We start from the raw sequence: 27,463 nt of genomic DNA, 5'->3' as shown, positions 1-27,463 counted from the left end.
TTTAATGTGGATTATAATGGGAAACTGACTCATTAACAAAAATGGCCACTTTTAAGGACTTGGTTTCAAACTGAGCCGGAGCCTCCCAATGCACTTTGTACAATTTGGGGAAAGATGTACTGAATGGCCTTCTTTGGGAGGCCATGATGACATGTAGTAAAAGGATATCATCTTACTGTTGATATCTTTGAAGACTCATAAACAGAAACAGAAAAATGAATGGTGGAAAGGAGTGTGACGGAGGGGACACGGATGGAGGGCCACCAGCAGTGCAAGTTCCCGTTGGTTGGCAGCGACGGGTGGACCAAAGTGGAGTGCTCTATATCAGGTATGGTTACCTCAAGTGGTTGCTGTTGTTGTTTGCACTGTAGTTTTGCCAGAACGTGTGGTAGATTAGTGACCTGGCTAGTTCTTACACTCAAGGAGTTCGAGGGCGTATTCTTTTGGAAGTGCTAGATCGTTCATCCTGCTGATATTAATGGAGTCCACTTGAGTTATGCCATTTGCACGCCTGCAGCACATACTCTGTCATTACAAATCTAATATTACTTGGTCTTGAAAATTTGATATCCTTACTATACATTTTGCTTTAGGCACGAATAGTTCTTTATTACTTATTATCGTCATGTGGATTTTAAAGCTGAGCAGTAGCAGATTTAACCTGACTTAATGCCTCCACTATTGAAGCCTTTTACAATGAAACTAGCCAGAGGATTTCTTAGGTCACATCTGAGATTGATGAGAAATTTCTCTCATTGCCTTTTCCTTGCTCAGCACCCACTTTCTACAAGACCATTTGCTGGTCGTGTTCAAAGGAACAATCAGGCATTCAAACAATTCATGGCAGATGAGATAGAACGGGACTTTTTTCTGGCTTCAGCTCAGTTTGTGTGGTGCCACGCAACTTTATCCTGACATTCAGTAGCTCTTCTTTGCTGTCTCTTTTGGGTTTACGTTCCAGATCTCCACTGTACTTTTGTGGTTTACTTACTGTCTTTTGAAAGGAAATTAGATGGTGTAACTATACTCAGTAGCCATAGAAAACGTTTTAAAGCCCATGAAGGTTCTTTGTACAAAATCACTGTCATGCCTCGGCGGGACCGACTTCTACAGCTTGCTCCCATTTCTAATGTAGAAAAAAAAATATACAGGAAAGCAAGCCTAAAGCCAAAGTTTCAGATATTTTATTTATTTTATTTGTTTCTGTTCCTAGCTTATAGAATTTTTTCCTTCATCTTGGAGCAGTCTCAAAGAAACGTATTGAAATTACCATTAAGTGTGTGTGCTCAGACAAACGTACTGCAATCTAAAGCTTATCGGAAAAAGATCAAAGTTAGCTTTAACAAAATGTAGGTACATCAGGTTTACATCACATTAATCTAAATGATTATCCATTCATTATTGTCTTATACTTATTCCACTCTTTTCTGATTAAAATAGCCTCTTGTACACAACGTTTTATATATTAACAATATCAAATTCTTTAATGAGTCTCAGCATACTCCAATTTTACACTAAACCACCATAAAAGATCAAATACATTCCAGGATTTCTTGTTTATATTCTCAGTTGGCAGAATCAAACAAAATCCACGTCAGTGATATGCATGTCAAAGATGAATAGCCTTCCCCTTGTATTTCTCATTATTGCTGTAATTTACGGGGCCTCTGCCTCAGTTAAAAATCAATGAAAAAGAAAGAGTTGTTTGGTTTGTGGTGCTTTTTGTTGGGTATTTTTTTTCCTTTCATCGTTGTATCCAGACATCGGGACTTAAAATTCTTTGCTATTTTTATATGCCTAATGAGCCCACCTGTTTTTGAATTTTCTTTTCTACAGCTGTAAGAAACAGATCATAAAGCTCTTAAAGAAGTCTTACGTGCTTAGAAACAAGTACATTTGTTTATAATTCTGACAGTTATTTGCTCTTCTTTTTTTAATGTTTTTTGTTGTTGTTGTTTCTTACTATTTCTATTCTCAATTGCCTTATGAGAAACACTGCTTTTATTCCAGTTGACCCTGTTAATCAAGTTTACCAGTTGTCTTTTTCGTTTTAGGGAAGCTGGTATTATTTCAGCCCTCTTTCCAAGTGTTGTCCATGTACTTTCTTTAATCCAATAGTGAGTTTGCTGCTGTTCCTCTGTAAGCCATTCTGCTTCAGGGAGGTCTAGATGTTGTCTAGATGCTCATCCACATTCTTATTTGGTGAAAGGCATGGGGTGGAAAGTAATGGTTGGAAGGGATGAATGTCATCTAATCCAACGTGGGATGTGAGCAGCACTCCATCAGGTCACTTGCTGGCGTTGTTAGCTGCATCTTCAAGGATGAACTCTCCCTAAGCTCTCTAGGGAAACTGCTGTTGAGCCCTTCTAAAGGAACAGCCACCCTGAAAATACCCACTGCATTTATCGAAGGAAAGGAAGGCCGAACTGTAGTGACTCAAAAGCTATCCAGAGGAAAATAAGTGTATGTATTAAGAGTAGATGATCTCAGCTGAATAAGGACTCGGTGTATTTGTGCTTCTTTATAAAGCTTACATGCTTTTTATCAGCTGTCAACAGTTGCTTTGAGTTAAATCTATTAATTAGTTTTTATTGTCAGGTTGAAGCACTGCTTTCTTAGTAACTAACAGTGCTGCTTGGAGATAATCTCTTCCTCAGGTTACTGCAAGCAGATAGTTACAGTGGAATAAACTGAGAAAAGGTTTTTAATAGCGGGTGGACATTCCATAGCTGTCAGTAACTGATGCAAATATGTAATTTGCTCTCCCATATTTCTTTGGAGTCTTAAAACCCCTGGATGTCCAGAGTGACAAAAAACCTGCATATCCTTTGCAGTACAAAAGCATGAGGAAATTTGTTCATGCAGAAGATGCCTTGCCATTACGTAGGTCCATGCAGTCCATAACTGGTGTGCAGCAGACCTGATTTCTGGCATGAATCAGTTGGGCTGTTCTCTATATCCGGGTTTCATTGCATGCACCCATTTGTTCTGTGCAAGAACCCAGCAGAACAGAAAAAAAAATGGGCCTTTTCTTAGTTTTGGTATTTCAGTGGGCAGATAACTGCGCATACATGCAGCAGGTACGGTGAATCCTGTAGTGCCACAGCTTCAGTGGGCTGCTCTGTGTGCTCCTGGTAAGCGTGGGTTATGCAGAGCTGGCTTTGCACCCTCCTTGGTGTGTGCATATACCCTATGGGTCAGTTGTTTCTAGTCTCCACTATCTCCTTGCACCTGTAGCTGCGTTTTGCAGGCAAGCTGTGCACTGGTAAAGCTTACTAAAAACTACTGGTGTGTGGATGGGCTTGTACAGAGCAAATGGCAGTCTGCAGTTCTCCTGTGGAAGCTGTGACACCCCAGGTGAGGACCTCACCTATGCAGCGTGGCTGCTCCGGGGTGCTTGCTCAGATTAGGCTGATGAAGATTTGGCTCTCTGGCCTGTAAGTCATTTTTCTTCGTGCTTCTACCATTATTTTTAGATTGCTTTTACTTTATCCTCAAATGTCAGTGTTGCACATATTCGACCTAAGTGGTTCTCTCTAAAATAACCATTTTAGGGCAGATCTGGTAAATAAATTACTGAAACTGTTAATGTGACTTTAAATGACATTTGCAGATGTTGCTTTGTAGATGAGTAAGTTCTTGTTGTGCGTTAGTTGTTTATACATCAGGTTTTAAGTATGAAAGTTCATCATAGTTTGGAATTTTGACTCTTGGCTGTTTTCATCATCCAGACTCTTCCACTTACGTTGTTTTTGTTAAAATAAGGGCTTTTAAGGACCAGTGTTTCAGCCAGTCCTCTCAAACTGTTGTGTTCTTTTCCTGATGAACAGTTCGGATGGCTAAGTAATAGAGAGCAGTGTGAAGGTTAGAGGTTTCTGACATAAGAACTTCTTTCATCTTATGACTTAGTGATTTTACCATAACAGAATTTCCAGTGTCCCATTTTTGGAGGTGGAGATAATGATTTTCTGATGGGAGCAAGAAAAATCCAAGTGCAGTTTATCAGAAACTCCCTGGGCTGGCTTCGTGGTGCAGTATTTCACACTTTCAGTGGGAAGGTTGAAGTTACAGCTGAATAAACTACACTGTATGCAGCCAACAGACCCAGCCCCAATACTTGTGCTACTGTTCTCCCTTTTCTTTCTGAGTTCTCTCATACTTGAAATACATTTGTGATGTTTTCTTTATAAATTAGATTCCAGCCCTAGAAAGTAGAAGTGACTGTCACGCCTCAGTGGAACTGCAGGGATGGGATCTGGGGGGGAGGTTTGTGGGGATTGCCCTCTGCTTGTGTGTTGCACTTTATAGGAGAGAAGATTGAGAAATTCATCTTAGTGTTGTAAGGCAATAGTTAAAGCTTTCAATATAATTGTATTTTGAATAGTAAATATCAATCATCTCAATTGGTTTCTTTGCACGTGTTCGTTTTTCTGGGGTAAAATCTTTCTTTAAAATGTTGCTGCTTTTTTTCACTGTTTTTGGTTTCTTCTCCGTTCTGGACTAAAAGCAAGAAGTACTATGAAACTAAATATGAAATCTTAGCTTTGTATCCAATTCTGTCTGTGTGAGCTGTTAGAATGGTGGATAGAGGTCATGACCTGTCAAATAGCTTGAATTTATCATTTCTGTTTCTTTACAGTCCCAGTGGGTCTTTATTATCCTGCTTGGAGCAGGTGAAGACTTACTTGCTGACTGATGGAACCTGCAAATGTGGCCTAGAATGTCCTCTTGTTCTTCCCAAGGTAAAGAAATAATAATCTCTGATTTCTGCAATGTAATCCTTATCAGCTAACTATGTCAGCTGATGTACTGTGCCGTGACTTAAATTCTGTTCTGATCGTATGTAGAATGCACACAAATAAGTGGATCTCCTCTCTGCCTTCTCCCTGCACGGAGGCTCAATTCTCATGGTGATTGAAAGTTCTCCTATTAAACTGGCAGCTTACCATCAACAGCAATGTGTTCATGTGTGGTGCTCAGACATGGCAGCTTCAGCAGGAGTCAGTTTCCCTAACCAGCTGCTGGGGTTTGGTTCACAGGGTGTATTTTAGAGCAAGCGTGTAGGTATGGTGGGTATTATGAAATGTAGTTTCCTTGATAATTCCAGAAAATGAAAAGCCTTTAATATAGCCAAGGGAGGTGGTGGAGTCACCGAGCCTGGGGGTGTTCAAGGAAAGGCTGGATGCTGTGTTGAGGGACATGGTTTAGTGGGGGCTATTGGGAACAGGTGAACGGTTGGACTGGATGATCTTTTAGGTCTTTTCCACCCTTGGTGATTCTATGGTTCTATGATTCTATAGTAATGGTAATACAGTAATGATTTTAAATGTTGGAATTTCTACACTCAGGTCTTTAATTTTGATCCTGGAGCTGCTGTGAAGCAGAGAACTGCTGAAGATGTTAAAGCAGATGAGGATGTCACCAAACTATGCATACATAAAAGAAAAATTATTGCTGTGGCTACACTTCATAAAAGCATGGAAGCACCACATCCTTCACTAGTTCTAACTAGTCCTGGTGGTGGAACAAGTGAGTAATAGCATGCAAAGTCATTTAGCTAACTAATTTTTTATGTATAATTAATGTACACCCCCAAAAGCCTTATATATCTGTGATTGCAGTAGTAAACAGATTCAAGTTAAAAATGGAAGTAGTAATTAGAGAGATGTAGGTAGATAGAAAATGAATCTAAAAAGCAGGTCATCCCAGAATAAGAGCATGATTTTCTTGGAAAAGATATCAGATTGTTCTACACAAAGAAAATACATTAGCTCTCATCTTTTGGAACTGTAGTAATATGTCTGATATTCTGTCACATGGGAAATTAGGGAAGCTGAATAAAGTGATTATAAAGGGATTAGAATGTGGCTAAGGACTTGGCTAAATGGGAAATTGTATTGCAAGGCAGAATATACAACTAAAAATCTCCACTGTAATTTCTCAAGGATTATTTTGGGAGAGCAACCTGGATTAGCATTTTAATTATCCAGATCAACAAAAGTCAAGTAATTTTGTTGATGGATGAAGCTGTGAGTATTATTTGAAACAAAAGAAGATCAAAACATTTTGGAAAATTGGAGGATCGTTGACACCTGGAGTGAAAGAAAAGTTGCAGTAACAAATCCTGTTAATTGTGAGGTTATTCACCTGGGGACTAGAGGAGAAAAGCTATTAGCCCTAAATTATTGAGAAAGAACACCTAGATATAGTAGCTGATCAGAGATGCCTGTGAGCAGTACCAGATGGCAGTATGGTGCACATCAATGTGATTCCGAGACAGAGAGGTACCAATGTCTTTTTGTGCTTGCTGCCTTCCTGTTCTACTGTTCTTGCTAGAGGCACTCAAGTTTAAATAGAGCAGAGGCTCTTCTGGGAGGGCAGTGCAGAATCTGCTCTACAGAAGTCATTTGAAAGTGTTTATCTTGTTTAGCCTCCCAGAATTGTGGCTGAAAGGGGATAGAGTTGCTGTCAATGAGGGCATCAGGAGAATGACTACCAGGAAACAAAGCTACTTCAGCTAAGATACAAAGTTAGCACTGATAGAAATAACTACAAAAACAGAGTGCATGGAAACCCAGATTGAAAATTTGGTATTTTCTAAGGATTGCAAGGACAAGAAAAGGTCTGAAGCAGTGTTACTGCAAGTAGTTAGGACAAAGGAGTAAACTTACTTTTAATACAGAGCTCTGAAAGATTATGCTTACATGCTGTGATGCTTACAACTTTAGGGAAACAACCCTTGATAATTACCATCTGCAGCCTGAATTAAAGTGAAAAATGTAATGGATATATAATAATAAATTGCAAGACAATATGAAGACATCAGTGAGGTTCATAGTAGTCAAGTGCTGTTGCACTTTGAGATTATTTATGGATTTAAATCTTTCTTTAAATTATGTTTTTTTGCAGCAGAGGCTTGTTTTTAGACCTAACTGTACAATTTCCCAAGTTGCTATGCATTTTCCTTACTATTGTTTTTGTTATTACTGTCTGTTAGTGTTACTTAAAATACAGTTACAGCTAAAAAGTAAAATAGCCAAATGAAGGAGAGGAGAACAGATAAGTATTTAAGACACGAATCTTATTTTTACCTTCTCTATTGATCAGAATTTTATCTCTAAAGGAAGAAGAAAATTTCCCACTAACTTGCCTTGGTAAACAAAACACTGTTTATCATCATTTACACATGCATTTGCCCATTTGTTTGGGTTCAGCACTACACACAAGGGTTCTTGTATTTCATGTTGCAGTTCAGTCTTGAGATTTGTCCCCAGAATGGGACTTGGTTTGTATTTTGAGAAGGGCAACGTGTTTGTGTCTGTCGTGATGTAGCTGGTTCAGCAAATAGGATGAAGGCAGGATTTTCAGTGCCATCTGTCTCCTATGGCCGGAGAGAAGGAAAGAAGGGAATTGAGTTCTTGTGTGTAGGAGAATTTAAAGGTACCTCTGAATTTGTTTGAACATGAAATCTTCAGCTCAGTGCTCAAGCTTAAGTTTGCATATTTAGGGGCTGCATGCCAAGAACGCAATCATTTTCCTTTGCTGAGTTCCTGCTGCAAACTGAATTACAAATCCCCAGAGCAGTAAAACTGGCAGAAAGTCCACAGGCTTGGAGCTGCCTGTGAGGGTATTCTTGAAGGAAGGTGCTGAAGGAGTATTTATTTATTAAACAAAACTGATGTTGATGGGCAGAAAAGGGAAGCGGTCTTTTGTGTGTTGGAAGATCAAGTCTCAACACTGAAGTTTACAGTAATTTTTTCCTTATTGTAGGGGTTCAAATGTGTGCATATCCCCAAACTCTTTATCCTGAAGGCAAATGTAAGAGGTAGAGCCCATTGTTAAGTTTAGCATGTTGATACCAAGGTAATCTGTTGCAAAACCTGCTAGAAAAGCCTTAATTCAGTAAAATACTGCGAGCCACTGTATAATATAACCTTTTTAGCACAGCTAAGAGCAGATTTACTCAGAGGACTGAAACTTGGTGCCCGCAGTGCCAGGGAGTGACACCGAGCAGCAAGTATGCTGCACCCTGCCTTGATCAGCCACATCCTCTCAGATCCACGCAATGAAGTGTTTTGCTGAATAGAAGTCAGTATCAAAGTAGCACAGTGCATTTCCCCAATCGTCTTTATCAGGCACAACTTGTAGGGCAGGGCTTTTTTTTCCTGTAGAGCAAGGAGAGATTAACCTAAACCCTTCTTGGGCCTTGTTCCTCCTGTACTCAATAGATGGTGCCAGAGGTTCCTTTTCCCTGTGATAGTGATAGACTGCTCCTCCTGCCAGCTCTTCCAGCTGGTGCTGTAGCTGAAGTGATGATGCTGGAGATTCAGGAGTGGAAAACTGGAGATGATGTTTAGAGAAAGGGGAAAAAATAAAAGCATATGTATCGAAGTTTTGAAAGAACAGCACTGAAATACATTTTAAGTGGGCAGCAAATGTGCTTAAAACCTGAGAAACACAAGATCTAAAGTTGTCTATGTATATGCAAGTTTTATTTGGGAAATGGAGTTGTGATCTGTTCAACTGTGCTCTGTAGTAGGGTAGTCTGCACCATTCCAGCAACAGTTTGGTGATTTAGGTATTACTGCTGTTTAAGTAAAAGTTTAGCCAAAAGGCTGTAATGACTGATTTCACACACATTATTTGTGTACTGAAATGTGTGATTCCAGATTTCAAAATAGTAACTGTTGTGTTTTTAATATCAGGTGCAACTCCGGTAGTTCCTACTCGAGCAGCAACTCCAAGATCAATGAGGAATAAATCACATGAAGGAATTACAAATTCTGTGATGCCAGAATGTAAGACTCCTTTCAAGTTGATGATAGGGGCATCTAATGCCATGGGTAGGCTTTATGTGCAAGAAATGGCTGGAAGCCAGCAACAAGAACTTCATTCTGTCTATCCTAGGCAGAGATTGGGTAGTAATGAACTTGGACAGAAGTCTCCATATCGTGGCAGTCATGGTGGGATGCCCAGTCCAGCTTCATCAGGATCACAGATATATGGAGACGGCTCAATCTCTCCTAGGACTGACCCACTTGGAAGCCCTGATGTTTTCACAAGGAACAATCCCAGTTTTCATGGAGCACCCAACTCAAGTCCTATTCATATGAACAGGACACCTCTGTCTCCGCCATCAGTAATGCTACATGGTTCTCCCATACAGTCATCCTGTGCAATGGCTGGAAGGACTAATATACCTCTTTCCCCAACCTTGACCACAAAAAGCCCTGTAATGAAAAAACCCATGTGTAATTTTTCAACTGGTATGGAAATACCACGAGCAATGTTTCACCATAAACCACCCCAAGGTCCACCTCCTCCTCCTCCACCGCCTTCTTGTGCTCTTCAGAAAAAGCCATTAACATCAGAAAAGGATCCACTTGGCATACTTGACCCTATTCCTAGCAAACCAGTCAATCAGAATCCTGTTATCATTAACCCAACTACTTTCCATTCAAATGTCCACTCTCAGGTACCCGTGATGAATGTAAGCATGCCTCCTGCTGTCGTCCCTTTGCCAAGTAATCTTCCTTTGCCAACTGTAAAACCTGGTCACATGAACCATGGAAGTCATGTTCAAAGAGTTCAGCATTCGGCTTCTACTTCCCTATCTCCTTCACCAGTGACATCCCCAGTTCACATGATGGGATCCGGGATTGGAAGGATAGAGGCTTCTCCCCAAAGATCACGTTCTTCTTCCACATCATCAGACCATGGAAATTTCCTGCTGCCTCCAGTAGGACCGCAGCCATCCTGTACTGGTATTAAAGTTCCTCCCAGGTCCCCACGGTCAACAATAGGGTCGCCAAGACCATCTATGCCATCTAGCCCCTCCACCAAGCATGATGGACTTAATCAATACAAGGACATCCCTAACCCATTAATTGCTGGAATGAGTAATGTATTAAATCCTCCAAACAATGCAGTTTTTTCCACTGCATCGGCTGGAAGTGGTTCTTTGAAGAGTCAGCCTGGTTTGCTGGGAATGCCTTTAAATCAGATCTTGAACCAGCACAATGCTGCCTCTTTTCCAGCAAGTAGTTTACTCTCAGCAGCAGCCAAAGCACAGCTAGCAAATCAAAATAAACTTGCTGGTAACAACAATAACAGCAGTAGCAATTCTGGACCTGTTGCCAGCGGTGGCAACAACGAAGGACATAGCACTTTAAATACCATGTTCCCTCCTGCTGCCAATGTGCTTCTACCAACGACTGAAGGGCAAAGTGGTCGAGCAGCACTGAGAGATAAATTGATGTCTCAGCAAAAAGATCCTCTGAGAAAACGAAAGCAGCCAACCACCACAGTGTTGAGTTTGCTGAGACAGTCTCAGTTGGAGAGTTCTGGAGTTTCCAAAGCTGGATCTGATTTAGTAAGAAAGCAAAGTCAAAGCTCTTTTCCCATCAGCTCTATGTCCCAGTTACTTCAGTCCATGAGTTGTCAAAGCTCTCACATGAGCAGCAATAGTACTACCAGCTGTGGGAGCTCAAATACTGTTTTACCTTGCTCTGGTAACCAGATGCATTTTGCAGACACCAGTATGAACCCTGGCACTCTTCAGAACTCACTGGCACAGAGTTTACCGTTACGAGGGGAAGGTATGCACTGCCAGAACACAAACACTAACTTTGTCCACGGTACTGGCCCTGCCACCACCAACCATCTCGCAGGTTTAATAAATCAGATGCAGGCTAGCGGGAACTGTGGGATGCTCAGTCAGTCAGGAATGGCTTTAGGAAATTCATTACATCCGAACCCACCTCAGCCAAGAATCCAGGCATCCTCCACTCCAGTGATACCAAACAGCATTGCTAGCAGCTGTAATCAAACAAGTCCTGAAGCAGGTATGTTTCCTTTTAAAAGGATACCCTTATGTTTGACTGTTCGGAAGTATATGGTGACTGCTTTTAAATGGGTTCCTTTTACTTATCTACTTTCTAAATTTGAGTTTACCAGTCTGAAAAGTATGCCTATTTCATGCTCATATCCAGATACTCAAAAATAAATAAGAAAAGTATCTCCCTTTTTCTAAACAGAATCATCATGACCTCCTTCCTGTTACAACTCTTCCCAAATTCCACACACTTCACAGATAAAATCCATGCACATTTGTACACACCTAGACCTCAGTTTTCATCTCTTGCCCAAATAAATTTTTCTGCATCATGCTGAGCTACTTCAACCCTGGAAGGCTATAGCTAGCCAGGTAGTTGGTGTCTAGGCTATACATGTGTTCCTCACTGCTTGCATTAAATAGTTGAGAGTTGTCAGAGATGGCAGCAGATACTAGAAATGTAAGAGTTTTCAAAATAACCTTTTTTGGAGGCAGAAAGGAGGCTGCCAGGTCCGTGTTTGCCTTTGTCATGGTAATTTTGCTCTGCCAGTAATTAAATGGTTGAATAAATTGTATGTGCAGTTGGAAGAGCGTAGCGAGATTTCCTGATTTATTCATCAGTGAAGACTTTAAGAGGAAGCAAGTCTGCCACTGTTACTAACTTCATCCTCTTTATTGGTGAAAGGGAGACAGCTCAGAAATGTTGATTTTGTTTAACTACTATTGACTGAACAAAGCATGAATTTTTGAAGGATGGTTCTACGTTAATTTCTTAGGCAGGAAAGACAAACTATTTGATACTTCAGTATTTCAGCGTGGTTAACTGTCAGAATGTGGGTTTGATGTAATCACAGCTAAATACATCAGGTCAAATGAAAGTGAGGTAAGCATACAAGCTTGTTAACACAAGAAAACCTGATGTGTGTTCTTGGTCTTCCTCTAAGAGAGCCGCTTATTCTTTAAAGTACAGAATGGAATTAAATAGGTAAACATTACTTTTAAAAGCCATGGTAATTACAGTTTCTAATGACTTTGGAGGGTTCCTCTCCATTCCTGGGGAAATAAGGCTTTTTTTTCCATAGCTGTATCAGTGGTTTGTGTTGCAAGCAAGTAGCCATTAATCCTTGCATGGGTGTTTTGCCTTGTCACGCTGACAAAGAATATTTTCTTGTATGTTTTCTGTTACGAGTCCTTGTACTCTTGCCAACAGAACAGAGGTCTCATTTTGCCCTAGGAGCTTTGTTCTGTGTCCCACTCAGCATACCAGAAACTCTCTTTTCCAAGAACTCTTTGGGTTTCCACCTCTTTGATGGTCAGTGGGAATCAGCAGTATGCTTTGTCAGTGTCCATGCTGCTGAAGAAAGCTATGAAGTTGTTGCAACATTGGACTGCATTGCCTTACAGAGAACTGAAGACACCGTTATGTGAGATAAGAGCCTGTGTGCCAGCAGTTACCATCAAGAAACTGAGCAGTGGTAATTTGTCTTCTGGGAAAGGATTGAAATAATTCAGGGTTCCTGAAGTTAATCCAGACAGGAACTGATCAAGAGAAGTTTTGCACTGTATAGAAGTTACCAATAAAACATTGCACAAAGCTATTAAGGTAGGCTTCCGAGCATCTAAATTCATCCCTATGTGGGATCTTGTTGCTGCTCCACCGCTGTGACCCCAGCCCTGTGCCAGAGCCTTGCCCCACTAGGTTGGTAGTGCAGGCACCACTCATGATAGCTGTCTTCAGGCTGGTGACACACAGCAGCAGCTCATCAGAGCCTTTCTTTGTCTTGCCTGTCTTGGTCCTCAGGCAAGCAGAATTCCTCCCAAGAAGACTCATGCTATTGTATTAGGGAAAAACAATAGTAGTGTCTGCTCTCAAACTTCTGTGGGACAACAGCAACAGAACAAATCTGTATAAGTGCACTGAGCTGCACGCTGCCTTTAGAGAGCTGGGGGCAAACCCCTATGGAGAAAGGGGCATCAACTTAAGCAGCTAATACAGTTCTCATCCATAATATATAGAATTATGGGATCACTAAGGCTGGAGAAGACCTCTAGGACCATCTAGTCCAACCGTCTGCCTACCACCAATATTGCCTGCTAACCCACGTTCCTTAGTACCACGTCTACACATTTCTTTGAGCACCATGCAGGGATGATGATCAGTAATAAATAGATAACTCCACGTGTGAACTTCAGATTTACCTGAAACCTTTCAAACAACCAAACTTCAATCAGAAAAGGATGGTATTTCTAATACTGTAGGGATAACTGTTAGATTTCTAGTTATAAGGGCTTAAATTGATGCTTTTCTTCTTAACCAAATGGTAAATGGCAACCTTGCTTAGGCAAAGACTGCGCTTCTGCTCCTCACTGCTGACTGCTTTTGTTTCCTTATTTTTGGTGTTGGGGAAGTACGTGCAACCTGCAACTGTTTATGTATTGTTATTGATACCTGTGATGGCTAGAAACCTGGAGAGCCTTTTACTTTCTAAAGATGGAATTTCAGAAGCTGGTGCCTTTGCATTATTCCCTGTGGCAGCGCCCTGAAAACTGCACAGTCCTTCATGCAGCCTCCTGCCTGAGTCATCGCAGAAGCGCGCGGCTCAGACGTTAGGTCTGAATCCAATCCATAGCCAGTGAAAATCCAGATAAGGGCATTTTGCTGTATTTGCAGAGGAATGGAAGTGTTCCTGCCTCGAAATGAGCATGAAACGTTGAGAATCTTGCGTTAATGGTAACCTTTAAAAATAAAAGTTTATTTCCAGGCTGCATTCAGTTACACAGAATGTGACTAAAATGGCAAGAGGTATATTATGAATTATTCTGTATGAAGCTGATAATTGTGGTGTATGGAGTTGAACAGTGTCAAGCATGCAGAAGGAGCCGTGTGTGCGAGCTGAGTTGAGCTGTGTACGATGTCTTCAGGAAATTCATACATTCATTTTGAGTTTGTGGCTTTTTTTTCCCCTTGTTTCTACATATTTTAATTGCTGAGTCTGTTTTCTGTTTCTGTGCCAGTATTGGGAATAGCTACTAATCAGTTAATGGTTCCTGAGAGAAAATACCGAGAATCACCACAATTAAATCGCTGATTATTGCCCAAGCTTTTAGTTAGGCTTTAATCACATGGACCAAATTTTATTATTCTGCCTTTTGTCAGCTTCTTGCAGAGGTAATACCCGGAGTTTCCAGGGTTTCAGTATGAGTGTGATTGAATTAAAACCGAATAGGTACAAAAATGAGCGTTTTTATTTACAGAGTGGAACGATTTTTTACTTTTCCAATTTTGAACCCTTAGAAACCTGTTGCACTTGTTTTTATTGACAACTTCTGTATTGTTTCCATAGTACTTAGGTTGCAAACATTTTATTTGAAAACAGTGGTCTTATGTGAGGAGCTAGCATCAAATCCACTGCTGGATGGACTGCTTACAGCTATTCATTCTGGAAGAAGTCTCCTTTTTTTGCCAAGAGATGTGGTTCTGGACTCACTTTCTGTGATGAGTGCTGTTAGTACTTGTGTTAGCCTTTGACACTGAATTTCTCGTTACGAATCAAGCCCTCAGACTTCAGATGCAAGCTGAAGGTAGCATCCAATTTGCTAATTCGGCAGCTTTATGGATTTATTCGTTAAGCCACTTTGCCTCCCAGAAGCAGTCTTTGTATTTGTCTGTTTGTCTGTTTTTGTTTGTTTCTTGTTTTTTGTTTGTAAAAAATGCTGCTTCACTGTGTCATAGATCTTAGTGTAGAGTCTGCTTCATCTATTATTTTCTTGCTGTTAGTCCAGGAGTTCAGCGGGTAGGAAACCTCTGTGCAAAGCATTGAATGTTTAGCAATGCAAATCCTGCTAAGAATGCCACTTGTATAAAAGGATGCAGGAAAACAAGTGAAAAGATATTTGGGAGTAAAAGCTACACGTGGCTGAGAATGGGGCGAACTGTAGCTAATGGGAATAAAGATAATAAAGTATCTGAAATATCAGAAACACGAGGAACTTCTAAACGTTCACCAGTGACAATTAAAGGACAGGTTTGGCAAAAAAAAAATACTGAGACTATATCCTAGATGCAGAATAGTAAAATTGTATCGGTGAAATTTGCAGTACAGAGAACAGACAGATATAATTAATTGAAGAGGAGCACACAAGACCGATGCCAATCAGTGAGGAGCTTCTATCCCACTCAAACAGAATTTATTTTAATGCAGTCAAGTCTGGTGTAATATAATTGGGAATGGAACATTGCCTTGGAAAACAGTGACTCAAAGATTTAATAGACTTAATGCAAACTGTCAGATCAGTGATGTTGCAAAACAGAAGGAAGAAAAGAGAAGCTGGGTAGGTCCTTGGATGCATAAAAGAGAAATGCCCATGGAATTTGGGTGCTCCTGGGTCTGTGCATAGCTTGAGAAAACCAGAGCTTGGCTGTGGCATTCTGGTTAGCTGTCACTTCTCATGAAAGGCCCAGAAGTACTGGATTTCAAAGAACCACAAAGCTGTGGTGGTGGTGGGTCAGACCTCAGGCTGTGAGCCTGGTGGTGCCATTTCTGCTGTACCTGACAGAAGGTCATGGAGCCAGGCTGAGCCCACACCGAGAGCTGGTCAGCAGGTCAGAGAGTCAAGCCGGGTGGTTTTCCAGCTGTTGGGAATGCCCTGCCATCTGCTCTTTCAAAAAATATGGGCATAGCCAAGGAGTTGTGTCACTTGCTGTGGGTATTCATACTTCAGTAGCACCTGAAAAGGTGGAGAGCTGAGTTTGGGTCAGGTTGATGGTTGGACTCGATGATGTTGATGGGCGCTTCCAGGCTGGATGATTCTGTGGCTCTCTGGTTTTTACTTTGTTGACAGGTGCTCAATGACAACATCCACTGGCAGAGTGCTGGTAAATTCAGCATGGAAGAAATAGATGGCTTCGTTTTTTTGAGGCTACTAAACACTGAAACGAGCTTGCAGAGTTCAGCTTGACCTAAGTGAAATTTCACAATCCAGGTTCTTTCTCAACAGTAATGGTAGTTATGTCAGAGCTTTGTATCTGTTCAGCTCACATCTCCCCTCTTACTGCCCTCCCTTCTGAGCATAGGAAATCTCAGAGAAGTGTGCTGCTTTCATGCTGATGGCCCAGAATATTTGTCTGTGTTAACTGTTACAGTAGTTCTCATCTACCCTCATCGGTTGGGATTTCATCCTGATAGAACCAGGACTTGTGAAGGACTCTTTTCTGCCATGCTAACAGTTGGCTAGAGCTGTTCAGAGAGAAGCCATCGGAGATCATCTTGGCAAAATCAGAAATTATCTTGTTGGTCATCAGATCACCATTCAAAGAAAAATTGCCTTCAAATCAAACCAGTGTTCATTTATTTCTTCTTCATTGGCGTGAGTTATGATCTTCAGGACACATCCCACTTCTGTACCATTTGTAATGTGCCCACTTGCTTTTTTGCCTGTGCTGCAAAGCTGAACCTCCTGAGTAATGAATTGCATCAGTCCAACCACAGGATTTGTCCATAATCTACGTGAAAAATACCAGTTGTTATAAAACACTACAGTGCATACACATAGAAAATGCCATTTTGTATATCTTTAAGGTGTTACATTCTAAAGTAACCCAATATGAGAGCCTCTGATTTGCCCCCCTTACTTTTATGGATCGCTGAAATATAAAAACAGAACTTTTCAACTTAAGATTTAGAAGAGTGGCTGGCTGGCATCCTTTATGGGACTTGTTATGTCTGAGAAAAGTTTCTTTTTAAGCTGAAATAACCCCTAGACAGGATGCCAGACAGCTACTCTTCTAATTATAAAGCCAATTGAATTGTTCTATTGATTTTGGGTTTCGGTGTTTATATAAGCATGTAGAGAGACTTTCCTTGGGGGCAGGGGTGAGGCAGGAAAGTATCATTACAAGGAATTGCTGTTGTTTGAAATCTGGCATGGCTTTTCAACATTGTGCCCTATGTTCTCGCGTTGTTATCTTGGGGGGGGGGGGGGAAGTGATTATTTTCCTCTTCAAATAAGAACCGTAAAGAAAATCTATTATATGAGGAATAAGGTTTCCACGAGTGAAAATGTACGGTACATCAAGTCTGCTTCCTACCCTCCCATTGAAATTTATTTGCTTTTTTGACTCTGGAGAGAGGTCTTACACTCAAAACCACTCTCATTCTCTGAACCTAAAAGAGTTTCTGGCTTAATAGGCATTGTGATGGTGTTAGGTAAACTGTTAACAAGGGATTTTTACAGCCCTGACATGAACATACACTCTACCAGGAGATTCACAGTGGAGAAAGAGTGTGGAAGTGGAATAGACATTGCCTTTCAGATTTTTGGATGTTTATCAGCAGCAGCTATGAGCAAATGGGAAAAAATTAGGAAAAACTCAGTTCAAGCTCTGTTTAATTAACTCATTTGTTCAGTAAAGGGAGCTGCAATTGAGTAAACCTCCAATTCAGCAGTAATGGAAGAAGGAAATTCAGTATTATGTTTGTGTGTGTACGGGTTGTGTTGGGCTGGTTTTGCTTTGAACACCAGAAGTGCTGGCTTCTCCAGGCTTTCAGAGGGATCACTTACCCTCTTCCTATACCTAAGATGAGCACCTTCGCATTACCACTACCTCCCTCATCTTCCTCTTTGCACATAGGAATAGTTTTCCCCAGGTCAGGTTGATGTCTTCTCACTGGTGACAGGTGACAGGATGAGAGGAAATGGCTTTAAGTTGCACCAGAGGAGGTTCAGGTTGGATATCAGGAAAAATTTCTTTACAGGAAGGATTGTGAAGCACTGGAATGGGCTCCCCAGGGAGGTGGTTGAGTCACCATCTCTGGATGTGTTTAAAAACCATTTGGATGTGGTGCTCAGGGTCGTGATTTAGCAGAAGGTTGTTGGTTAGGGTAGGATATTTAGGCCATGGTTGGCCTCGATGATCTCTAAGGTCTTTTCAAACCTGAGTGGTTCTGTGATTCTGTTATTTTAAAAGCAGCACTGATGATAAAATGTAGAGGAGGAGAAGTCAGAACACACAAGGGCAGTAAAAAGAACCAAGATTGAAATTGATTCAGGCACTTAAGGTACCTAATTTCAAGCATTTATGTTGTCCTAGAAACTGCTTTGGGCGTTCTGCCCTTGTACAAAATTTTAATGGTCTTGGTCTTGGTTTAGTCTGTGTTCAGAGGATGCAGAGACCTCATGCTGTAGTCCTGAGTGATTTTCATCCTTAAATGAACAGAAGAGCAGAAGAGCACAGTCTTGTCCTTGTACACGAGAGGAGGCTGGGCTCTGCCTGATCCTGCTGGCCTGGGAGGAGCACTCCACTTATTGGCCCGGGGTTCGTTGTTTCTGTTGTCTCAAGGGAGCAGAGGATCTTGATAAGGAACCCAGCCATCGGTGGTTTGTGGTTAACTGCTGAACTGTGGCTTCTTTGGAATTGAAAGCACTAGGATGAATGCGATAGCAGATAAATATCTTAAATGTTTTCCATTCTGAAGAAATACAGAGAATATAATTACAGGAATGTATAGCTGTTGGTTCTGAGTGCATAGGTAAGTGATGGAATATGGAGTTAAAGCAGGCAGACGTCTCCAGTTTTAAAGGGATGTGAGATCACATTGCTTCCATTAGCGATGGTCGTTCTGTGAAAGGTAAACCTCCTAAAACTGCCTGTTTAAAGATATTGCCACGTATGCCAGCTGTGTGCTGTGTCTCTAGGCTGACAGTAGTCCCCACTGCCTACTGATGTAACTTCTGGAGGCCTGGCACGTGGCTGGGCGGCCCTAAGGACACCTCTGAAACTTGCCATGCTTAGTATTATTCACATCTTAGATCTTAGCACTGTTTAAAAAGCAGGATTCACAACAAGACTGCAGACCTCTGACTGCATTGTTCCATCCGTACAGCAGCACATGCACAGATGTGTGCCAGTGTTTTCATGGCGGAACAAGTAAATGATAAATATCTTTTAATGTTTTTAACTGGGCAGGGAGTGAGTCTTCTCAGTGCTAATTGATTTCATTACGTGCTGCATCTGCTTGAGAATACCTCTCAAACAAGAGTTGGGAAAAAAAAAATTAAGGAGCAAAGATGAAATCCACATAGGAAAATCAACTTGCTTTCAAAAGAAAGCAAAACAGAAATGTACGTGAACAAACTAGTGTAGCCACAAAGGAATAATTTGAAAAATGTGTGCCTTATTCAATTTCAAATTAATTTATTCCCAAAGCATTTATTTGAACTTCTAGAAGAATGGATATAGATCTATTCTAGCTCTTCCTCTCAACCACAGGCAGAAGTTCTGCAGACATCTGTGTCTGCAAGAGTTGAAAGCCTGCAGTCGTCCTGGGCTTTTACAACTTTTAGTGCAAGTCTTCATTCTTTGTTTCACTCTGTATCTACTCTTAAGAGCTTCTGAATAGCAAGGGCTCCTGTTTCTGGGCTAACATTTACGATGCCCTGGGTATCCAGGATTCAGAATACCATGTTTTTAGGAAACCTGTCACTTCCCTTCAGCTCTGGACTCTCACTCACATTTCTCATCAGAACATCTTAACTGTCACTGGAATTTGGGTATGGCATGAAGGCAGCATTTCATGTTGGAGCTCTGGGTTCTGTTCTCTCTGTGAATGGAAGCAGTCAGGATTATTACAGCCTCGGTTTCCCAGCAGCGTTGCTGAGCGAGGCAGCTCATATGCAAAGGGGCTTTTTTTAGCTGACATCTATGTTTGGTCTTCACTGTCAGCCTTCCCTCTTTGAAACTCCCAGCAAATACTGCATCTGTATAGCCTGCGTATCACTGTGGATGAGAGTCAGACCTCAAAGGACAGCTGAGTCAGTTCTGTATTGCAGTTGCTACTGCCCAGTCGAAAGGGCAGACTTATTAGGACTTTGCTTCTGTCATGCTGGCAGTCCTTTCCACAGGCGCTTTGATGAGGTATGTGGCTTTTTTCCTTGCTGCTTTGCTGACCTGTTCACACCTTCACTTGCAGTGTGGGCCATCGCTTTTTTCTCTATGTCAGCCAAACTCATGTTCGTCCTGGGCCTTGAGAGTCTGGTGTGTGACAGGGGAGGGACAGGTCTGGACTACCCCTCACCTCGGTCCTTCCAAGGAAGGTGCTCCTTCTTGCTGCAGTGCTGTGAATCACAATTACGGAAGCTATCCGTCTTTTGGAAGGGAAAAAAATAACTCAGATGTTGTCTTTCGGTTTGGGGCCAAGCATTGAGGAGTTTTCCAGCCACACTGGGCTTCAGCGAGGATGGGTGTGCACGTATCCTTCATTGAAACGTTGGCTCTGAGGAGGTGGTGGTTTTGGAAGAGATCCAGAAACTCTTTTCTGGTGCTTCAGTCCATGTGTGTGGATAGACCTGCCCCAGGTGTTCCAAACATTGCTTTAGCAGCTGCCCAGTACAGAACTCCTCAGTAGCAACCGGAAGCCTTCCTGCCTGTTGGGGTGTCTGTGTGCCTGGGGCAGGTTCACAGCAACAGCAGCAGGCAGTGATGCTCTCCTCTTTTCTTCTGCTTGTCCCCTCCGTGGCTCTCCAGCTTCTCAGGTCCTGGCTGCAGTTCATGCACATCCCTCTCTTCTGCTCAGAATCCATCAAGACTTTTTTCAGTAGCAATCAATTGCCTAATTAATCTGGAGAGAGGACGAGCGTTGCTCTGCACCTCTCAGATTAGGTCTCCAGAAGCTTTATGTGGGATAGAAAGCAGACCAGTGCACGACAGAATCCTAAAGCAACAGTTTTCTGAGTCTGGGCTTTGCTTTCTTGCAGGTGATTGTGTGATCGTTTACCTCAGTGGTATGAAAAATGAGATCATAAATAAAAAATAATTAGAAATAAGGATTAGGTCCATTTGAAAATACCAAAATTAGGTTTGATACTCATGAGTATACACTGTGTATAGAAGAGTTTCAGCATGCCTGAATTAAAAAATCTCTCCATGTGCTGCTTAGCACGTGGTGTGGTTGTTAGTGGTGTCACAAAACTGGTTTCATTGCCTTGTTAACATGTTTCTCCTCACATCAGAATAGGATACCTTGTGCTTTTTTAATTAGTCTGCACTTACTTCGTCTTTTGTTAATTTATTATCTGATTTCTTTATGGAAGTGTCATAGTGATACCTGCAAGAGAGCATATGGACTTCGTTCTCATGCGATCAGTGCAATGCCTCATGAACTGTGTTAGTTTTGCACCTTTTAGAGTAGTCAGTACGTTACAGTACTTGAAAAAAATGGTATTTTGAGCTAGGAGTGACGTGAAGATTGGATTCTGCTCATGTCAATTGAAGGCATGGCTGCATGTCCCTTTCCAGATAGTATTTGTTTAGAGAAATGATAACTGACACTTTCAGATAATCAAGGTGGTTTTGTATCAGCTGTGTTTTCAGGGCAATTGAGAATGGAAAATAGTTCTATTGCATCAAAGCCCCAATTTAATCCTTCTTTAGTTTTACATTTTTCTAATGTGCTTTCCATACAGGTTCTTACTGTTTGCTCTCCAATGCATTGCAATGCGAATAAAGAAGAAGAGTGTGGTTCAAAGTAATTTCACTTGCTTTAATTCTCTCAGAAGAGCATAAGTTTCACAGCTGCACTTGGGTCATTTACTTTTCACCGAACATCATTCATGTCTCACCTTGATATTTCATCCTAGCAGTTAATTCAGTATTGGTCCATCATGATGTAAATGGAGTTATGATTGCTTTTAGTTTTACACTGGCCAACACTTGTATGACTGAGATCCCCTTAAATCCTCATTCAGAGACATGTGAGAGAAGTACAGGCGTGTTAAAGAATTGCTGATGAGATGTGCACAGCCAGTAGTAATGAAGTAGCTGATGCAGATTCCTTTGTATTTTAAGTTTTGATGCTCAAAACGTTTTTTTTTTTCCTGTGCACGGGTATCCAACGTTGCTGTTTTGGATTGGCCCAGTTACTTTATGACATGGATGAATGTCTCCCAGCAGGCAGCATACTCTTAATATTCTTGTTCTTTTGCATTGCAGGGGGTTCGGGACCATCATCATCAATAGCCATAGCTGGCACCAGCCAACCTGCCATCACCAAGACAACATCTGTTCTTCAAGATGGTGTTATAGTCACTACTGCAGCTGGAAACCCACTTCAGAGCCAGCTGCCCATTGGGGGTGATTTCCCTTTCGCTGGCCACGAACACTCGCTTCATTTCCCGCAGAACAGCTCTTCAAACAACAATCTTCCACCTTCTTTGAATCAAAACCTCCTCAGTTCTCTACCTATCTCTTTGCCAGTGAATCAGCAACATCTCCTAAGCCAGAATCTATTAAATATACTGCAGCCTTCAGCAGGAGAAGGCAAGTCTGAGGTCAACCTCAACCCTTTAGGTTTTCTCAACCCGAATGTAAATGCTGCTTTAGCTTTTCTCTCCAGTGACGTGGATGGGCAGGTATTACAGCCTGTTCATTTTCAGCTTCTAGCAACCCTCCTCCAGAACCAAGCCCAAGCAGCTGCCATGCTTCCCCTACCATCTTTCAATCTGACCATCTCAGATTTGTTGCAACAGCAAAATAACCCTTTGCCCTCAGTAACACAGATGACAGCCCCACCTGACCATTTGCCAAGCAATCAGTCAGAAAGCAACAGGGTTGAGACCCTTTTAAGCAACCCCCTGGGGAACCCTTTACCAAGCTTTTCAGGCACTGACACTACTTCTAACCCCCTGCTCCTCCCAGCTGTCTCTGGGGCCTCAGCATTAATGGCCTTGAATCCCCAGCTGGTGGGAGGTGTCCTGAACTCTGCATCGGGCAACACTGCTAATCATCCAGAGGTTTCCATAGCCACCTCCTCCCAAGCAACCACTACCACAACCACTACATCATCAGCAGTGGCAGCACTGTCTGTCTCTACCCTGGGTGGTGGGACAGCAGTGGTGTCAATGGCAGAAACATTGCTGAACATATCTAATAATGCTGGGAATACATCTGGTCCAGCTAAACTCAACAGTAACTCTGTGGTGCCACAGCTACTTAACCCTCTACTGGGGACAGGTCTGCTTGGTAAGTTCAATTTCTTCACAGATATAAAAGGAAAAGCAAGGAGGGGTGGGGTGGGGGAATTTCTGATTCTAGTTTCTAAAGATGACACTTTATCATACTTTTTTGTAAGGCTTTTGTATGTTACAGCTTGTTTATAATTGCTCCTGTACGGCATTTGAACTATATTCTAATTCTATTCAACAAGATTTAATACTGGTTTTGGAAATTATTTTATATTCTATTCTTAATTCTGATGCCACCTAGACCGACTGCATACACCTTACAGTTCTCTAATCAAGTGGACTTGGTTCGTTTTTCAAGTCTTCAAGCATAGGTGCATCTCTGGGATGCAGTGCTTCATTTCAAGTGCGTGTGGCATCACAGGGTTAGTACGAGTAGCTGTGCAGTAGGTGAGAAACGGCCAAGCGCCGCTTTCCAAATGAATCAGAAGTGCCAAAGCCATCAGAAAGCACACTGCCTGTAAAGCAAATACATCGAGCACTCGAAGCTTTGCAAGTTCAAAGAGGAAGGCTGCCCTTCTGAGCCCTTTGTTGTGCGTTTCTGTTTTCTCATTTCTCTGGTGGTTTTTTTTTTTAACTTTATCTTGGAGCTTAGGTAGCCAGGGTGTTTCACTGACAAGAACCGACAGCCCAAACCAAGTGCTAAAGTCCTCAAATATGAGGTTTTCACCCATGACTTTTGATGATTTTTTTCCTAGAATATGTAGTGTAGGCAGTACTCCTCTGCTGTTTGGACTGCAGCAGGAGGAGGAAAAAATACTGGCAGAGCTGATAAGTGTGGAACCCTCATGCCTACTTGCTAAATGGCTACCAGGAAGTCAAACCCTCCTTGACCTACGTCATGTAAAATACAGCGAACCAGAGATGATGCAAATGCAAATCTTAAGGAAAACATTAAATTTATATGAAAAAAGCTGGTAAATTGATACATTCTAAAGCTTTGTTACTTCCTAGCCATGTATACTTCAGTAAAACCAGAATTGTTGTGTACAGTGAGATTTTCATATTGTACGAAATGCTAGTGCAGTGATTTCTCTAGAATGTTTAAAAAAATTGTCTAGAGTATGGTGTGACATGTCTGTGATCCAAAAAGCCTTTGCTCACTTGCAACTAGATCGCGTTATTTTGTCATAGCTAATGCAACAAATAGTTTTGTTGGGGTTTTTAAATTATTTTCTCTTTTTTTCTCTCTCTCTCCTCCTCCTCTCCCCCCCTCACCACCTCAGTACTGTTTGAAGCAGTCACTCTTTGGAAACTAGGAGTAAGATCCCAAGACACCGAGTATCATAGAAGCTCACTGTGCCATACTTGGCTCTGTACCGTTCCAAAAGCAAAGATAGTCGTGTCAGAAACTGTTAGAGTCCAGATAGATGTGACATGCAAAAGAAGCAAAACTGAAGAAATAAAGGAATAAGGAGTAGGAGACGCATGCCTTGAGGACCGTTCCATAGAAGATTGAAGGGGAAAAGTGTGGTTTTACACAGGCATTTGCTTAGCACTCAGTTGAAATTTGAGCTGAGGAAATTCCTCCTGCTTGTTGAAAAGTGTACTGACTTACGTTTCCCTGTGTTTGAATTACAGGTGACATGTCATCTATAAACACTACTTTGAATAACCATCAACTGAGTCATCTCCAGTCACTATTAAACAACAATCAGATGTTTCCTTCAAATCAGCAGCAACAGCACCTTCTCCAGGGGTATCAGAACATGCAGGGCTTTCAAGGCCAGCCCCCAATTCCTGGCCCAGCTAACAACCCCAACCCCATGGCATGTCTGTTCCAAAATTTCCAGGTAGAAAGCAAAATGAAATCCATATTCGAACTTATGTGCAAGTCTCAGTAGGTAAAATCGTATCCTCTGTAGTTGGACTTTTTTTTTTTTTTTCCCTTTTTTGTTTTGTTTTGTTTTGCTGAATGTTTAAGACAACGTGACCAATGCAGCTGCTTGCCTCTTTCAGTAGTTTTTGAGTTTTGCAAGTCGGTAACATTTGTACTGAAACTTGGTATTTTCTGTCTTAGCAACTGGCTATAGTTTCTTTGGAAATGGTTCTGCTCAATGTATTGGAAAAATAATAGGCTGTGCATGTTCTGACAATTACTGTGCATTTTCAGCAAAATTGTTTTCCATTCTGAAAAAAAAGGATCATAAATTCCCTTTTAGACCACTCTGCAATTCAGGGGTGAGAAGGAAATGTTGGTAGCACTCTACAGTAATTAAAAACTTAAATGATTATAGGTGACTGCGTACCAGCCCTCTCACACGTTCCCACTAAGATTGAATGGAAGAGCTGGCTTGGATGTATAGACTGACAAAACCAGGGATGAGCATGAACGTACAGTGGCAAATTGAGCAAAAGCAGTGATACCTCCCTGCTGTCCTACTGATCAGTTCTTCATCATCCAACGCGAACTGTTCAACTAACAAACTAACAGAAGCATAGCAACTGAAATAGTTAATAAAAGCAGAGTTACAGTCTGTGTTTGTTAGTACTCAGTATGGCTGCGGTTGCTGCAGAACTTGAGACGTGAAGATGGATGCGTGCATGCTGCCAAAAAGTGTTTTTTTCCCTTAAGAAGGAAAAAGAAGACGTGTCATTCTCTCAGTGTAGACAATTCACTGCTACTGCAAAATCAGTCCTCTAACCGCCTGTTACCTCCCTTGGTTTGTGAATGAATTCTCATAGCTTCATCTCAGTATTTTTGTTGCTTCAGTTATATAAATAGTAGTGGTAAGTACTTAAGGGAGCTTTTGGAAATATTTTGCCCTTGTTTGAAGCATTTTTTTTGGTTGCAGCAGTATTAGTGGCAGCGTCCTCACTGCCTACATGTGCAACTAGAAATACAAAACACATAGTTACTTCCATCTGAAGGTCACAGTTTGCTGTGGCCATGCCTGACATTACAGATGCAATACTGAGGGGTGCAGGAATGGTTTACACGGGTCTGAAGGAAAGACATCCCATGAGAGAAGCACATGACTGAAAGGCAGAGAACAGAAATGCTAGCCAGTCAAAAAAGAACAGTGATGGCCTACATTCCAGAAACAGAAGGAGGGATGTAGAGGGAGCCCAGAGGGAACCGCTGGTAGGGAGGGCCAAAGAAAATTCGGGGGTGTGAAGAGGAGCAAAACAGAACAGTTGAGAACAGAAATATTGAAGTACTTTGTGGTATTGTTAAAGATTTGGGAGAGAAAAGGGGGGAGCCTCTAAAAAGACTCTGAAAAAGGAGTTGAGAACATAGGCTCAGTGGTAGGTTGTGTCATTTCCATTTTTTTCTGATTAAAATGAGACAGTTTTCTGTTGAAGTGGAATTTTAAGCACAGTAGCAATTTCCATCTTTCTCTCTACTTTTTTCAGGTGAGAATGCAGGAAGATGCTGCTGCCCTAAACAAAAGAATGATCACTCAGATGGGAATGGCACCGGTTCCTGAGAGCTCCAACGCTATGCTTCCTCCTTTCCAAGAAACATCTTGTGATTTGCAGCAAAGAACTGAACCAGCTCTTGGTCAACAGGCAAAGGATAACCTCAATGTCGCTGCTCAGGGTGATACATCAGTGGATGCGATCTACAAAGCAGTCGTAGATGCTGCAAGCAAGGGAATGCAAGTAGTGATCACCACTGCTGTTAGCAGTACCACGCAAATGAGTCCCATTCCAGCTTTGAGTGCCATGAGTGCCTTCACAGCCTCAATTGGTGACCCGCTAAATCTCTCTAGTGCTGTCAGTGCAGTAATCCATGGAAGAAACATTGCTGTTTCTGATCACGAAGGTAGGATAAGGAACACTAGAGGAACGCGAGTACTGAAGAATTCAGAGCATGGTAAAAATTCAACTGAAGGGGATGGGTATGAATATTACAAATCAACAAGTTGTAACACACCCAAAAAACAGTGGGAAGGGGAGCAAAGTCCTGTCAGTGAGATAAATAGGTGGAAATGTGAGGAGTTTCTAGACCACTCCACCCATATCCATAGTAGTCCTTGTCACGAAAGGCCCAATAACATCTCCACACTGCCATTATTGCAAGGCGAGCAGCATCAGATACTGTTATCACAGCGAAACTGTCAAAGTGATAAAATGTTGGAGGAGAATTTCAGGTATAACAATTACAAAAGAACTATGATGAGTTTTAAGGAAAGACTGGAGAACACTGTGGAACGATGTGCACACATAAATGGAAATAGGCCTCAGCAGAACAGAGGATACGGGGAGTTGCTGAACACTTCTAAACAAGACCTGATTCTGGAAGAGCAATCTCCGAGTTCCTCAAATAGTTTGGAAAGTTCGTTAGTTAAAGACTACATCCATTACAATGGAGATTTTAATGCCAAAAGCATTAATGGGTGTGTGCCTAGCCCTTCAGATGCTAAAAGCATCAGTAGTGAAGATGACCTAAGGAATCCAGATTCCCCTTCTTCCAATGAGCTGATACATTACAGGCCGAGGACGTTTAATGTTGGCGACTTGGTCTGGGGCCAAATCAAAGGACTGACTTCATGGCCTGGAAAGCTAGTAAGAGAAGAAGACGTTCACAATTCATGTCAACAAAACGCTGAGGAGGGGAAGGTATATTTATATATATATGCACATATCTATCTATCTGTCTGTTTACAT

General features: G+C 41.6%; 1 protein-coding gene across 2 annotated transcripts in view; it reads left to right on the top strand.

The window, feature by feature from the left end:
• Window positions 1-215: 215 nt before the first annotated feature.
• The window catches only part of MBD5 (methyl-CpG binding domain protein 5), a gene marked incomplete at both ends in the record, with an annotated part of 39,243 nt that continues 11,995 nt past the window's right edge, over window positions 216-27,463 (top strand). Inside the window, 7 exons of one of the 2 annotated variants that reach the window (XM_079539006.1) lie at window positions 216-328; window positions 4,640-4,742; window positions 5,349-5,529; window positions 8,706-10,844; window positions 21,822-22,148; window positions 24,431-24,642; window positions 26,207-27,415. In XM_079539006.1, coding sequence (XP_079395132.1) covers window positions 216-328; window positions 4,640-4,742; window positions 5,349-5,529; window positions 8,706-10,844; window positions 21,822-22,148; window positions 24,431-24,642; window positions 26,207-27,415 — 4,284 coding nt within the window. Of the gene's footprint in view, window positions 329-4,639; window positions 4,743-5,348; window positions 5,530-8,705; window positions 10,845-21,821; window positions 22,851-24,430; window positions 24,643-26,206; window positions 27,416-27,463 lie in introns of both variants that reach the window. The other variant, XM_079539005.1, reaches the window with a different exon arrangement.

The sequence above is a fragment of the Tetrao urogallus genome (genome assembly GCF_951394365.1).
Source record: "Tetrao urogallus genome assembly, chromosome: 8".
Classification (NCBI taxonomy): domain Eukaryota; kingdom Metazoa; phylum Chordata; class Aves; order Galliformes; family Phasianidae; genus Tetrao; species Tetrao urogallus.
This window is presented reverse-complemented; position numbering and strand designations above follow the sequence as displayed.